The 16,650-nt window shown below is 39.9% G+C and overlaps 2 protein-coding genes across 2 annotated transcripts; one reads left to right on the top strand and one right to left on the bottom strand.

Moving 5' to 3' along the window:
• The first annotated feature begins 2,910 nt into the window (after positions 1 to 2,910).
• On the top strand, positions 2,911 to 4,233 carry LOC139108224 (tigger transposable element-derived protein 1-like). Its single transcript, XM_070666313.1, has one exon. It carries the CDS (start codon positions 2,911 to 2,913, stop codon positions 4,231 to 4,233), a length of 1,323 nt encoding a protein of 440 aa, XP_070522414.1.
• Positions 4,234 to 13,546: 9,313 nt separating this feature from the next.
• On the bottom strand, positions 13,547 to 16,393 carry LOC139108136 (uncharacterized). Its single transcript, XM_070666209.1, has one exon. The coding sequence runs from the start codon at positions 16,042 to 16,044 to the stop codon at positions 14,005 to 14,007; it is 2,040 nt and encodes a 679-aa protein (XP_070522310.1). The 5' UTR covers positions 16,045 to 16,393; the 3' UTR covers positions 13,547 to 14,004.
• Positions 16,394 to 16,650: the final 257 nt, after the last annotated feature.

Below are 16,650 nucleotides of genomic sequence, written 5' to 3'. Positions count from 1 at the left end.
ATTATTATTTATTTAATCGAAATGACAGCTCGCAGTAAAATCGGTATCGCGATAAATTTGTTCGAAAACAGTACAAACATGAACTGTTATAAATCACGAACCTTACGTCATACATCGCGTATCATTTATATTTATTGCAGCATGTTATAGAGGCGTTAATCTTGATGCGTCGACAATTTATTATATAATTGTTCGACCAATTATTTATAAATAGTCCGCAGCGAGAAACGAATCATATAACGCTCGATAAAAAAAAAAAAAAATAATAATAAACGCCGGTCAGCTTTAATAAACTCCTCTGTCATTAAAATTTCTTTTTGAATAATAAACAATTAAATATAACAAACAGGAATATAAGAGCTCGCGAAATTTATTGCGCTTTTGCAAAGTCCTTCATTATCGCTTCGTTAAACGTTCACTTCGTAAATGCCGCGCAAAGATTTTCAAGCGGAATAATTCTTACATCGCTATCTTGTATTCTAAATCCAATTCCAAGGCATTAACATGCAGAAGAGATCGCTGAATCCTACGGATATGGACCGGGGTTGAGGATTATTCGCGCTTTTTTGTTCGAAGTATTGCATCTCGGGAGCGACGAGAATAAACGAGGGAAAAAGTTAAAAAGTCTTCGCCCGCAGAGGTAATGATAGGCGCGTGTTCACGCGCGAGGTTTCTCTAGAAAAGCGCGCCGCTGTTTGCGAGCGTTTTGCATATACACGTCGGGCGTCACCCTGAATTACCTAAGAGCTGTTTACGCACGTGCCAGGATGTTGTAAGGCGCGCGCGCTCGCGCACGCGAACGCGCGGGTTCATTTAATTATTGCCACTACCGTTACGACTACCACTTACTTACTACTATTATTAGCCATCGCGGCCGAACCATTCATGAATTACTATTGTTATTATCGCGGTAATATGGGCGTTACGGTAAACGTCCGGCTCTGATGATCCGCGAATTTTTCTTCTGGATCGTCCGACGGTCAGGATCATTTTTGCCACGGCTTCTAATACCCGCAAAAAGAAACTGTAAACAATCATTTATTGATCGAGCTTCATCAATTTACGCTACATTTTCTTGATATTTTAAATGCAAGATTCTAGAAAATCGCGAAACGAATCCACGCTTTCGTCGCCCGCGTCTGAGATTAAGACGCTCTCAGGACATCTTTATTTGCTTACGATCTCGTTTATTCTTCTTCTTTTTTTATTATTTTTTTTTGTTATAAATTTCATAAGATTAGTCGTTAGGAATGTCTTGAATTTATTTATACGACGCTAAAGAATGTTGCCTGTTTTATGGGGAAACCTTCGGAACCGTATTAACTGAAAGGATTCGGAGACGACGGGAGTTGAGTTTCCCGTCTCAAGCACGACAGTCGTTATTCGACATTGTAAAAAAAAATGTTTGAAAATAAAGCTATCGAGATAAATCTTGTCCAAGCGAGTATACGCAATCCGGAGATTTACGTCGTCGTGACAACTCCTCGCCCGGTGGTTGAGACGTAAGTTTTCACCGTGATGTTTCTACTGCGTGCGCGTGCGACGGAAAGGGTACAGCAGCCAGGATCACGCGTAAGGATCACGTCCGACAGTTCCTTCATACAAATTGTTTTAGGAAACGGCACGCCCCTTCACGGCTGCCGTTATGCGTTATGCGCCTTCCTATTTACTTTACGCCGGGTTTCCTTCTGCTTCCCTTTTTCACCCTCGTCGGCAAAATGAGACTCCGACGCGTGAGTACGGTGACTCGAAAATAGTCCGATCCATTTCACACGCGCGTCGCGCTCACGAACGGATAAATCACGCATTTCAACCCCTTTTGCCTCGACGGCGCTTTTAAACGCGATAGAACGGCCGAATCGGTATAACGTTCTCGATGCGAGGATATTCCAGCAGCACGCTCGGAAGATTTACGTCAGGCTTCGAAAAACGAGAAGACCTTAAAAACGTGTTATCTAAAATAAGCATTCGAATCGAGATTTAGTGAGGAAGAATTTTAGTACCACAACGAGCTCTTTCATAAAATAGCATTTGAGTTTGGTTACTTAACGCGAGAAAAAAAATTAATTTAAATGTATTAAAATTTTTTTTTTCTTTTAATAGTTCTCAAAGTAATTCATTTTGCGACGTTTAATATGTTAGCGATAATATTGAGGTCTTTCAACGACGCATGCGATTTCGTAACGTTTGAATTAATTCAGTTTCTTTGGTTAAAATAGTCTCAAGCGTTGTCGAAGGAAGAATCAATCTTAAAAATTATAATAAACGGAAGTGCGGAGGTTGGTACACTATGAGGAAGATTATGCGGGCAACGTAACACAATATCGAGATGAATTCAATGCGTTTCAAGGAACAATTTACCTGCATGCGCGAGTTCGAATTACACCTGCGATTGAATAACATTGGTCTATATTCCTAGCAATAATGTATTCTGATTTAGATCACGCGACACTTCTAAATATATAATATGGCTAAATTATAAAATATATGGTTTCATCTATAAACACATATTAAAACTAACATCCATTCGATTGTTTTTTACCATGGTATTTATTAATTTCGTTTATCAACAAGAGTTTATCACACGAAATAAGTTTCTTGGACTTTTCCAGTAAAATTTCGGTATGTTTCATAAGAGTATTTTACAAAATCTATACAACTTAAAATTAAAAGCGTGGTATCATATAAAAATGTATTTCTTTTAATATTATTTTTGTTGGTTTTGACACGGATCAAATTGTTATAACCTTTAAATAATTATGTTCTAATTAATAAATTACTTTAAGCGTAATTCGTACCGGTACGATTTAAGAATAAAAACGCGTTTTTTCCATTTTTTCGACGTTAACTTTAAAAAATTTATTTAAATTTCAAATTTTATATTATTTACGAATATTTTTTCAGCATAAAATGGCTAAACGAAATTATAATACATGGTCTAAACAAGATATGGATGCAGCCATACAAAAGTACAATGAAGGTACTGTTAAATTTAACGAAGTTTGTCGTATGTATGGTATTCCGAAACCTACATTTCGACGTCATTTAAAAGGGTTAAATTCTCATAAAAGAATTGGAAGACCGCGGGATTTAACAGACGAAATGGAAAAAGAACTTGTTCGGCATATTTTGGAGTTAGAATCACGATTCTTTGGCTTAACTATAAAAGATTTGAGGCATTTAGCTTTCCAATTAGCTGAAAAATATAAACTTCCGCATCGATTTAATAAGGAACTGCAGTTAGCAGGCTGGAAATGGTACTACCAATTTAAGAAAACTCATCCACAGATAAGTTTAAGAACTCCCGAAGCGACTTCGATGGCGAGATGTAGAGGTTTTAACAAAAAAGTTGTGTTTGAATTTTTTGATATTTATAAAAAAATACTCGACGATTTTAAATTTACACCAAACCAAATTTATAACGTAGACGAAACAGGTCTCAGCACCGTTCATAAGCCTGCTAAAATATTAGCTTTAAAGGGAAAGCACCAAGTTGGTGCAGTTACTAGTGGAGAACGCGGTTTAAACACAACATGTATTTGTTGCATGAATGCAGCTGGAGAATTTATTCCTCCGATGCTAATTTTTAAGCGTAAGAGAATGACGGATGAACTCAAACGCGGTGGTCCACCTAATACTTTTTATACATGTTCTGAGAGTGGCTGGATTGTGGAATCACTATTTGTTCAATGGTTGCAACATTTTATAAAACATCTAAAATTACAAAAAGAACCACATCAGCAGCAAATCCTCCTAATTTTAGATGGCCACACCACACATACTAAAAATCTAGAAGCAATAAATCTTGCCAGAGAATATGGAATTGTAATGCTTTCATTACCAGCTCATACCACACATAAGCTTCAACCTCTAGATAGATCATTTTTCAAACCATTAAAATCATATTTCAATAAGGCGTGTGCCGCGTGGATGAGAAACAACCCTGGCAATTTAATTAAACAAGTAAATATTTCAGAAATTTTAGGAACTGCATATCCTCAAGCAGTTTCCATGGAGACTGCAATTCATGGTTTCGAATCATGTGGATTGTGGCCATGTAATAGATATAAAATTGGAAATGATGAATACGTAATTCTGGAAGAAGAAGAAGTAGAAGAAACAACACAAAATTCAACTGAATCATCTATTAAATCAGATATAGAAAATTTATCTCCACTTCGTACAATTTCGGCAAAAAATTCAAGTATACAAATACAAATACAATACAAATAACGCTAAAATACTTACGGAAAGTTCTTATAAAACAGAACTAGAAAATAAAATACGCGATAAAAAAAAATCAAAAAGAAGCGTGGATATTGAACAATCTGGCTCGAAGAAAAAATCACGGAGAGAAGATTGGTTTTGCAAGTTATGCAACAAAAATGAAGAAATAGCAATGATTCAATGCACTAAATGTAAGACATGGGTGCATGACAAATGTGCAAAAATAAGTAAAAATATAATTTCATATGTTTGTAGCGATTGTAACAAAAGTACGATTTAAGAACATACCGGTACGAATTAAGAATACATTTTTATAAATCGTACTTTTTTCACTTTTAAAAAAATATTTTATTTTGTTGTGATATATTAAAAATGTTATGCGTTATTGTTATTAAATGTTTCCAAAATAATTAAAAATTTAATTTAAAAAATTTCAAATTTTTTAATACATTCTATTGTTTTCTGTCATGCATTCTTCTTAAGGGGTACGAATTAGGCAAGTTTCCCCTATATGATTTATAAGCGCACAAGCGTGTTAGCGAGTAGAATAATTACGTAATCTAAATTACAAACCTTGAGAACGATAAAGAAAGTTCATACGTCGCTACAGTACCTTCCTGATTCTCTTTGTAGCTATTTCTCCAATCGTAAGCACAAAGAGGACTTCTTAGCAATCGCCGACGCGTCTCCGTGATTCTCCTCTGGTGGCATATTGCACGCATTCTTCTCTATCGCGTCTATTTGAACTCCGACACTACGTAAGTCACAATTTCGCGCGCTTCGTCCACGTCGCAGCTACTTAATCATCAGTTCCGACCACGTGAACGTTAATAAATTGCAATAGCGATCGCATATCACCCTCATTTTTAAGCCACCTGATCTACGACATCAGTCGCGTCCGTATCGTTGATCGCGAGAATCGAGTTCGCGTTTAAAATAATGCACCGGAATTAAAAAGAGAAACCACGATCCGCCGCGATCGATTATTAGGAAATCCGCCGATGCTGCGAGACGGCGCGAACGTAACGCGAAACCACTCGCATGAGGCATACTAAATTCAACTGGGGAACATTTATTTCGGAGCGATTCTCTCAATCTCAATGTCTCTTCTCTGCTTTACCGTACTCTTGTTCATCCCGACCAACGCTGTTTCCCGATGGGATAGGTAAGCTGTGAGAGGCACCACCCTTATTTTAAGCTCCACCCTTAGCAGCAGGGTCAACTCGGAGAGGGAGGGGGGGGGGTTTGGGAGGGTTAGTGCCCTAGCAAGCAAACTGCATGCACATGCAAACGTTTAGAAAGCAGCAGCTGAACCATCTGCTAGACAACGATAGTGTTTTTACAAGTGATTTGCGGCAAGAGTCAATGTATTTTATTTTCCACCGTAAAAGTTACGTTATACATTACGTAAAATAACGATTTTCGCCGCAATCGAAACTGCAATGCCACTTCGAACGTTCGCATTTCAGTTCCCGTTAAGTTCCGTTGAAATAATGAAATTTTCACAACGCGCGTAAATAGAGTAGCGAGAACTTTTGATTTATTAATCAGCGTTTCCCGATAACGCGTCCGTTCGTTGCTCTTTATTTAATAAAATCCCCGCTCGTTCGCCGATTTTTCCAGATATTACATACTATTACGACTATAATCGATATTCGAGGTATAGTAAGTAAGCGGAACGAGTGAGGATGGGGCAATCCAATTTGCGGCCATCGGTATCTGCCCCCCCCGTCGTCCAATTAACGGATCTTTCTTCTAATCTCATGGATTCACCTGGCGCTCGCTCAGATAAATCCCGACCTTTTTGCACAGATAAAAGAGAAACCGAGGAGGGACGACGCGGAAAGAATGACATGCAATTATCTAGATACGTCGATTGCGCTATATGCGTCGAAATTGCCGAATCGCCCGCGTGTATAAAACGAGAAACGGTATTAAATTCGATAACGATTACCAATACTGTTTTATACGTCGAAATAAAAAAAAAAAAAAAAAAAAAAGAGTTACGTAAAAAAGTCTCTCGCGTACGAAAGCCAGTAGACTGGGAGGAGAAAATATTACCTAACTGCAATTATTTTTTGCGAGCAAAATTTTGTCGATTTACATAAAATAAAAAAAGAAAATTAAATATTTTCAATTTTTAACAAAATCGTAAATTGAAACGCGCATTTGTACGATTCTCGATATGATTTCGCGCTGTACTACTTGCAATCGCGCACTTTGCAACGGAATAGAACGCAAAACGTTCAGCTTTACGTGTCTTATGACGCGCGACGCGAAGCGAGAAAAGAATGGGCGGTAAATCGCGTACGGAACGTTAACGTGACGGGTTTGCTCGGAGAAGTCAGGACCTATGTAACTTATTATTTTTATTGCGACATTTCTTATGCGAGAAGGGAAGTGAAAGACGACCGTCCTCGGCGTTATGTATGTAGATCGTGCGGAACGGTGCCGAGCCCGTCGCTCGAGGGATGATCGCCGGAGATACCTCGGTATGGAAAACGGAGAACACCCTTGCGCGCGGATGCATGCCGGGGTAGTTTTCGCGCAAATACGCGGGAGGAGAGTGTACCCGATATACACAGGCGTGCGATACGGGCGGAGGATAATATTTGCCGGGATTTGCACACGTGTCCGGCCGGCCGGCCGTTATTTTCGTATCGTAATGCCGTCGCGCGTCCTACCCTCTCGTAGCCGCGCGGGATGAGGCCGCGCATCCATGAGAAATGACACATTCGCACGCGCGTTATTCCGCAGCGAACCGTGTTGTGCGGCGTCTCTATTCCGCGCCGTGCGCCAGGGTAAATAGGTGTTACGCTCCCCGCGTCGAAATCGCGGTGTTATCTGATTTAGAGGGACTACGTGCTTGCCACTCGCCATTATCCGACGTCGAGTAAATTCCCATTACGCGTTCGATCAACCTCCATCCCTAAATTACACCTACCATGTTTTTTGTTGTTGCTTTTTTTTAATATTTTTTTTTCTTTTTTTTTTACCATCTTCGACCCTTATTTTTTATATCCAGCGCAAGCATCTCAGACTCGACATTAACGATTGAAAGTGTCGGCCGTGTTTTACTGTACACGGAGAACGATCTTTCTTAGTCTTCTTCCACGGTGTTTCGTTTTAATTAATGCGGCGATTCCATCTCCTGTTCCACTTAGCTTGAAATTCAAATAAAATTGCACGGGATTCTACTCGACAATTTGCTAATGAAAAATTTTTTTCAAATAACAAAGCTTTGCTTAATATTTGTATTTTAATTAAAATTGTAGTAACGATTGTGGTTGGAGAAACATTTCCCTTTATAATGCCGCTCTTTCGTATGTTGCGAGATCACAGGGGATTTTTACGCTCCGTCGCAAAGATGCTCGGATCATTCGTGGCCCAAATCGCAAAATAAAAGTCGTCGATCGTTAAGATGTCGCCGGTTGAATGTTGGAATTACGACCTACAGTAACTTTAACGCGTTTAAATGCGCAGGCACACGCGATGCCGTTGCGTAGCACAATCGCTGAATGGGTTCAGGCCTCGGGTTTCTCGGCCGATTGGGGATGATGAATTGCGCGCACACCCGCGGAGCCCTCATCTTTTTGCCGGATTCCGGCTTGAGACGGGGGAGGGCGTAAGAGCGCGACCGAGAAATAATCTGGCTGGCTGGCAATGCCGATATCAGAATGGGCAATGCCATAGTCGAAAATGTAGGTGAGACCGAGGTTAAGCCCCGACGTAGTTGCAAGCTCGCGCCCGTCCGTATTGCATTCAGACGGTCACGCACAAAAGCGACCGAGGCATTTTCTCGCTGAACCAACCCACCGTCGTTGCTACCAGAAAATCGACAAGCAGCAACACGGATATATGTTCAATTCATCTTTTCATATTTGTCTATACATACAGTGTCTAAGCATTTCCACAAAAATTTCTTCAAAAAAATTCTTACTCGATAATTCATTAACTTTTCATTGTGGAAGTATTAATCAAGTAAAAGCTTTTTTATAACTAAGGTAATTAACAAGTTCTTGTTTTTCAAATATTCCATTGTGATCGTAGCGTGACGGTTTCAAAGGCATATATGGGCTAATGCAAACCACATGTTGCTGCTTTTTCTAAGAAAGCTTTCTTTTTTTTGAGTTTTTATATTTTAAGAAAGAAAAGAAGACTATGCCTATTCACGAAAAAGCATTGTGATGCGGTTTTGGTCTCAGGTGAATCGAATATAACCTGCACGTAAGTCACGCCGTTGAAAAGAAATTTTTTTTAATGAACTTTTACGATCAAATTAAGCAGCGCTTGTGCAGCAGAAAACCCCGTTTTGATTTCCACGTCGACGTCAGTGACATAAGATCACCGGGACGGCGGCTCAAATTATTAGCATACTGCGTGCCCGGGCATACAGCACGAAGTTTATGCCGAAAATACGCCGCGCCGTTAGTTCGTAGCTGTCGCACTAAAAGAACAAACAATCGAATCGCCAGATTTCATCCCCCGCAGTCATTTCGTAGCGGGCGGGGTATCCGATTTGTCGTCGGTCGTACGACAACATGGAGTATTCGCGTCGGTTCTAAGGGATGCGCTTGCGAAAAGAGCGTTTAGATACGCCGAGGCTTGTATTAAAACGTATATATTTTTAAAAGCACGAGGCTTCCACTTACATTTAAATAATTATTTATTGAATTAATCATTTATTGAACAATGATTATTAACCGGGAAACAATTTTTATTTATTAATTTCAGGCCGGAGAGCGCGTTCGAATCATTAAAAGTGATTAGATCTTTTGGCGGATAATATTTTAATAAGAAGATGAGCAACTTGCATTCTTCATTAATTTTATGAGTGGATTTTACTCTAATAGAATTTTAATCTCAGATTTAATTTCCGAGGTAGTTAACGCTGAATATTTAAGAATACGCGGACAAGATCACCGGCTAATTATATTTTTATACGAGAGAAGGAATGAAGTTTCTGTGAAGGGATGCAACGGAATGAGCAATTCCTTGTTCCTTTGTCTTTCTTTTTTTCTTTTTTATTGGCCTCTTCTGAGATTTCACTTCATTTCGTTACTTTCTCACAGACATTTATTCAGGATATGTATATCAGATGACGATTCGCGATATACACCTAGATAATTTCTATCGCTCTTGTCACGCGGCGCATTCCTCAGACAGATAATTCCATCTGTATTCGAGTTGCAATCGCGTGTACTCGCGCGTGAAGTGCGTCCAACACTCGACGATACCAGGAACTACGTTCATCTCGGCCGACTCGCCGTGTTTTTCTTGCATTGTGCTGACCACGTATGATTCACGTACGATCCCCAGACACGACGTATAAGAACCCAGTCGTCGCAAGCACGACTGCAGGGTGAACGCTGCCAACGGAATCGAATTATTTAAGGGACATTTTTCGATAACGTGTCCGTTTCGTCGTGGAAATAAGCGTCATTTTCGTAGCTTGCTTTATCAAAATTTAGATTCTTTTTTTTTTTTTTTCATAGATACTTTACAGGGAAATTTCTCGCAAACGCAGACAAAAGATTTTCTCACGGAAGTCGATAATTCGAACTCTAGGCAGCTTATAAATTATCGCGGAAACAGTATCTAAATGTTGACAGATACGAACAACGTTTAAACTTTGCAGGAGCCGCGCGAGGAGAAGCTGCTGATTATTATTCTCGATACCGCTACCATTGTCGTTGCCGTGTCATTTGATTCTCGGACATCTTATGTATCTCGATATTTCTCCCCTTCGCGTCTCGAATTATAATTTTCTCGCGTCGAGGATCAGCTTCGGTGATCGACGACGTTGTGGTGTTTCGTGTCCGCGCGTTGAACTCCGGTAGACGGTACAATGTATTCCCGAGGCCTCCCTTCGCCCTCTCGCTCGAATTTTTTTCCTCGCACCTCGAAGCGCGCTCCACTTAAGTGTTACAATATTGCCTGCGAACCGGCAAACATCGTCTCGTGAAGCCGACGCAATGTGAGCAGCGCGCGTGCAACCCGCAATTCTACACGCGCAACTCGAATTTCCACGCGTCTTTCGTGCGCGCCGGTCCAGCGCGACAAAGCCGCTCTCACGCGAAACGTGTGAGGGCCCGAAGAAAGAAAATAAACCGACTCGCGTCAACGCGCTTGAAAATCGACGACGCGTGACACGAATGTTGCACAACCGCGGTGGCAGGCTAATTAAATCCGCACGAGGGTCGGGGGCGAAAGAAGGAAAATTGTGCGACCACGAAGGTATCACCTCACAAATTGACTTCTTTCTGAGAAAGCTTCCGGTGTACCCTATTTTCTTTCTTTTTTTTTTTCTCTCATTTTTTATATATTTTTTTTTAACTTCTTAGCCAAGATTCAGGGATGCTTCTGTGACGAGAATCAGAACCAATCCCCCGCGTATCGATATTTGATAACGCGTTTGTTTGTGACCGTAGGGAGTTTTAGATAGATAACGAGAGGAAAACGCTTCTGGGAAATTGATCTTATAATTATTTGTTACGTTACTCTATGGGGCAAAGTCTCGTTTCATTAAAACGCAACGGTGACACGTGTGGCGCCGCGAGTAGAAAAGATTTACGTGGAATAACGGTGATTTAACCTTGAATAGATTGTCTTGTGATTGTTGTAGATTGATATAGGTATGCAACTAAGCATATTTTGTTGCATTTTGAAACGGGAGAGGGCGAGGGACCGCCACGGCTGATAGCTCGCGTAGTTTATTGATCACGAATTTGAGACCGTGTTTAGACGCCAGTATCGCGACGTCGTAACGTGAGAATCGTGCGCCGTAACAGCCCCAGGAGGCAACAGCCGTACCAAATCGTTAAATGGCCTCGTGCCGTATTTAATTTTTAGCTAAACGTCATAACAAACGAATATCCCTCGATTGGCACTTTGTGTTCGAGCTCTGACTCAAAAAATCGTAGGGTCGTGTCGCGGGGTTTTAAATACCAACCGCGCGCACGACTTTCTTACACATACGTCCCCTAAACGTGCGACTTTGTCACCGATTTGTCGAAAAATAATGCCAGCATTAAGCACATTGCAACGCGTTATAAATCTACTATCAAAGAAATGCATACTTTCGTACAGATTTTTGCACCAAGTAATTAATAATTATTATATTTATATTTAATAAAAGTTCACGTTGTAGTCGGTGTTCGTAAATGAAAGTCACGGGCGACAATTAGCGTAGTGAGGAAGCCTGCGTTCTTGTACTCGCGAGAAATTTCAGCAACCCTACGTTCAAGGGCGAGACTCTGCGCTCGAGGGAGATAGTCACGCTCGCGTATCCTCGAGATAAACGCACCAACGCGTAACAAACGCACGTGTAAAGCTCTTGTCAGACGTCAGGATACTTTTAGTTTATTTCATTATAATAATTGTATTCGCGTGAGAGAAAAATCATTTTTTTTTTAATTGTAACATTTAATTAAAATCTAAATAAAAATTGCAGACCTAATTCTTTATAGGAAAAGAAATAAAACAAATTAGAAAAAATCATATTGCGTAACTTGGACTTAACACGCGCCTTAAAACGGCAAGGACACGAGGGTGGGAGACGTGGGGAGAGTTGGTAGGGCAAGAGCTACCCTATCATAATGAAGGAGGGAAATACAAGCAGCGGAGCAACCCCCTCGAGCCGAATGGAGAGATCCCTTGTCCTTTCATACGGACGAACAGCCCGCCCTTAACCATCCCTAAACTAAGTCATTGTAGTTTTGATATTAAGCGTGACTGATCGTCCATGCGTCCAGAGATTTTTAAAATGGTCATCGAGTGCACAGCGCGGCGCGTTAAGATGAAGGAAGAATAATAAATGCGACTCACAATTCCTACCTTTGACGGAATTTTTTAAATATTTTTCTGACTGAGGAAATATTGAACATAAAGCATATACAGGGTGTCCCAGACCAACGTCACTTTTTTTTAATGGTAGGTAAAACTCGTTAAAATAAGACGAAAAGTCTTATATTATTTTTCAAAATTTGCAACCGTTAACGAAATATCAATTAAAATGTAAACGTGTGCGAGCGACAAGGAAGCGCAGACTGAGCGAGCGCGCGATAGACGACGGCGAGTATCGCTTAAAGAGAATGGGCGGAACTAGCGCGTAGCGAGCGAGACAAGGAGGCAACGCGTGAGCGAGACGATGCGACGACACGCGAGCAAAATAAAGCGACAACGCGCGTTGTCTCTTTGTCTCGCTCGCTACGCGCTAGTTCCGCCTATTCTCTTTAAGCGATACTTGCCGCCGTCTATCGCGCGCTCGCTCAGTCTGCGCTTCCTTGTCGCTCGCACACGTTTACATTTTAATTGATATCTCGTTAACGGTTGCGAATTTTGAAAAATAATATAAGACTTTTCGTCTTATTTCGACGAGTTCTACCTACTATTAAAAAAAAGTGACATTGGTCTGGGACACCCTGTATATTTATATATACTTATATGTTTAGATTAATAACAACCTTTTCATTGTTCGTTTATGTATTCTAGTCAAACTATTTTACGCTTAAGATTATTCATAACGGGTTGGTGTTTCTCAAAAAGAATAACTATTTCAAATTTTTTTTAAAAAAAGAAGAAATATTTGTATATTTATAATGATTAAAAAAAAAACCAATACATACTTATTATATAGTTCGCTTTTCTTACTAAGGGTTTTTTTTTTTTTTTTAAATGATTATTATATGCCTAATATAAAAATCCTTAACTTACTAATGAGTAACATACTATTGTATATATATGCGTTTATTATAACTTATAATTACGTGTATATATGATTTAATAATGGTAGTATTAAAAGTGATAATAATGACTTAAAATTAGATTTGCCCCGCCATTCTTAGCCGGCGCAGGCTGACCTGTTGCTCAACATTGTTGGGCCCGGATTTATAATTTAATATCACTCCGGGGCTCTTGTACGCAACCCCGATGTGTTCGAGCGCATTTGCCAGGTCTCGGTCTTGGAAATCGCTCTTACCCTGGATGGAGAATTTCACCTCTGCGAACTCTCCCCAGGATGGCCGGATTATCCGGATTTGGCCCCATTGCTTCTCTAATAGGGCCCTAGCAAGGGCAGTGTCCCGCTCGGTTCATCCGGAGGGGTTGGTGGGCCTGATACCATACGTCCCGCATGGTACGGCTTGCCACGGCTGCTCCATAAACCTCTCTTCCAGACGGCAGCAATCAAATTTTCGCCGGTGAATTTTCCGCCCCCAATCTCGTAGGTGGATCGTGACGTCAGTGTGCGAGGTTACTTCCGTCACGATCCCCCTCTGCCACCGTCTCTTCTCTTTGACAGCGACCGTCGTCCCCACCTTGACGCAATCCGGCGCCAGCGTTAGGTTCTTCCCTATACGATTCATTCGAATCGACAAGTATTGGAGGAGCTCGTTCAGCTCCCCCTCTCCATTTTTTATCTTCACCCAAAAAAGGGTTGGCGACTCCACCTCCAACACTTGCACTTCTAGCGGGGAGCGAGTCAGCTGATGGGTGTCAATATAGGAAATGGTTGCCATATTAGTTTTCCTTTTCTTTCTTCTTACTCCTTTTTTTTCTTCTTTCTTACTTCTTTCTTCTTATTCTAAAACAAAATGTTTCTTTAATAATAAAGAAAAAGATATTCTGATTTTTATTTTAAAGATTCCATGGACATGAATTATAAAAAAAAAAATGAAAGTCTGTTTCGTGTACGGAAATACACGAAGTAAATACGGTCGTAAAGAAAAATCTGTTGCATGTATGGTATTACATGTAATATGATTAAATTGAAGTTTTTTAGTGTCGTAGTTGTAGAGAATACGTTGCATTCTCTCGGGCTGGAAGAAGAGGATAATGTCGTTCCTGTTCCTCCTCGTGATTCATTTCAGGTTCTTTAATAGGAGGCAATTCATTTTTTTGTTGTTTTTCAATCTCTGGCTCAGGCATTTTTGGTGCGCTTGGTTTTTCATATTTTTGTCTCTTTTCTCCTAAGTGTAATAATAGTTGTGTTAGTGAGTCCCAGATGGCTCCGATTAAATACAGAGACCATCCGTATACCGTATGCAGCGCGTACCCATGAACGAGAGTGTCGAGAATTAATTTAACTCCGCGAATGCACAGAAATATTCCTAACATTCCGGCGCTGATATTTCCAAAAACCAAAAATTTACTCCACATTTTATTCCATGCGGAGGTTGCTACTTTCTCTATTGATGCCTCATCCATGAGATTAGAAATTAACCCTCCATGTATCGTTGTAGGTTCTCCCATTACTCCCCTTGCTACTGTATTAAGTAGCGCAGGTCGTTCTGCGGGGAACATTATGTGATCCCTTAGATGTTCGAAATCTTTTTCACTGTAAATTCCGCTGGCTGCAAGTGATCCTGGATTTGTATAATGCCATGTTGGTTTAGTCATAGGCTTTATTGTGGTGGGGGGTAAGGTTCGTTCCGGTGTGGGTATCATTCGATAACATCCGTCGTTTAAGAAATACATAGGAGGTATTACTCGATTGCATGAGATTTGAGTTCCGGTTCTGGTTAATATATGAGTTTGTGGTGATAAGAAATACGTTTCGTTATTTTTAAGTACTGGCAATTCGGAATAACATTCTTTTATATGTTGAATTTTTACATCAACAGGTGTACATTTTATTATGTGTACAATTTCTCCGGAGATAACAGCCATATATCCAGGCCCTTTCATTATTTGATATGCAAATACGTCAGGTGAATTTACTGCAATACTTAATGCATTTTTCAATACTTGTTGTTCTAAATTGCAGCGTTGTTTTAGTACATCTCGATATAATGAATTCATTTGCGAGCGGATATGTTTTTCTACGTATACAAATTTTGAGTTTACATAAGTAAATATGTCTAAATTTTCGACGGATAATGGTCGCTTTTGTGCAAATGAATCTCCTTTCGTGGTTTCCAAAATTAATAATTTAGGATGCTCGGTTTTTGTCAAAGTATATCCACATAACGGTTCTTCTCCTGTCTTGGTTAATGCAAATGTTATATCATGCGTAGATAATGAGTATACTATTTGCGGTTTTTCATAGAGTGTATCGAGCATTCGGTTTGCATATCCTTCATATAAAATATCGTAGTTATTGAATTTGCAATAATCGGTCGGTAATGTTTGCCAGAATGTATAACCCCCATCGATATCGATGCAATTATTATCTGTGTAAGTACATACAGTTCCTGATCTTAGGCGAATCTGATTCGCCTCCAAATTAACAGTAGCTTGATGAGTAATTAAAGTAATTGTTATTATGGCTTGTACAACAACATTGTCCCAGCTTCCGTAAGGGTCTGAATAATAACTGCCGGAACAATGTCCGTCGGTACTTGCAGTTCCTGCAAGCGTAATCGGTCGCATTACCGTTTGATTTACTTTTAATCCGTAAACATGGTTATATGTTGAGAATGAGAATGATCCTGTTGCGTGCATCTTCTTGCATTGATCGACTGTAGTCTCGAAAATATATTCGGCTTGCCCGTTGGCTACCGTTGAAATATGTGAGTGCATTCCGCAATGGTATACATTTCGATTTATTGAAACTTTACACTGTATTACAGGTATTCCCTCGAATTTAGATAATTGCAGCAGTTGTATGTAGGTTCGGTCTACCTGAGGCTGCGTTAACGGTATATTGCAGTTTTCAACATCCAGTAACGATAAGGTTGTAATATTTAAATTCGCCGATCCACAATCATAACCGATTATTCCGTATGCTTTTTTAGTAATATGTGCTAAGATGACCGTGACAATAATCCATTTAAATCTCGAATCCATCTGAAAATATAATTTTTTTTTTATTCTCATCCGTTCGGTTTTATATATGATACTCGGAGTCTGTTTGGATGTACTACTTTTGTATTTTTCTTAATTCTTATTCTCACATTGTTTTTATTTAAGATTTCTAAAACTTCGTGGGGCCCTGTATATTGATTGCCAAATTTTCCTGGCTTTGGCCCTTTTAATAAAAACACATAGTCGCCGGGTTTAAAAATTTTCGGATTTATTTTCTTGTCGTAATGTTTTTTAGATTTTTCTTTTGCTTCAGTTACATTTCTGAAGGCATTAACCTGCAAATTATGGAGTTGTGTAACTAAGCTTATCAAATAATCATCGTAATTGGCTAATTTTTCCTCCGGACCGAGTGGTTCGTTTGTCGGTACTCTGGCTATTTTCCCGAATACTAGTTCGTATGGTGTATGTTTTGTTGCTTCATGTACACAAGTATTATAGTTGAACATGGCGAGTCCGACCCATTTGTCCCATTCCTTTTGTTCATTGGCGTATTGCTTTAAATATTCGCCGAGAGCGTGGTGAGATCTCTCTAACGAGCCGTTTGATTGCGGGTGAAATGCTGTAGTACGAAATTTTCGTATTCTAAATATTTTCGCCACTTTCTTGATTAATTCACTC

This window comes from Cardiocondyla obscurior, linkage group LG14 (genome assembly GCF_019399895.1).
Source record: "Cardiocondyla obscurior isolate alpha-2009 linkage group LG14, Cobs3.1, whole genome shotgun sequence".
In the NCBI taxonomy this organism is placed as follows: domain Eukaryota; kingdom Metazoa; phylum Arthropoda; class Insecta; order Hymenoptera; family Formicidae; genus Cardiocondyla; species Cardiocondyla obscurior.
The sequence above is the reverse complement of the archived record's forward strand: the minus strand, read 5'-3'. Positions and strand labels throughout refer to the sequence as shown.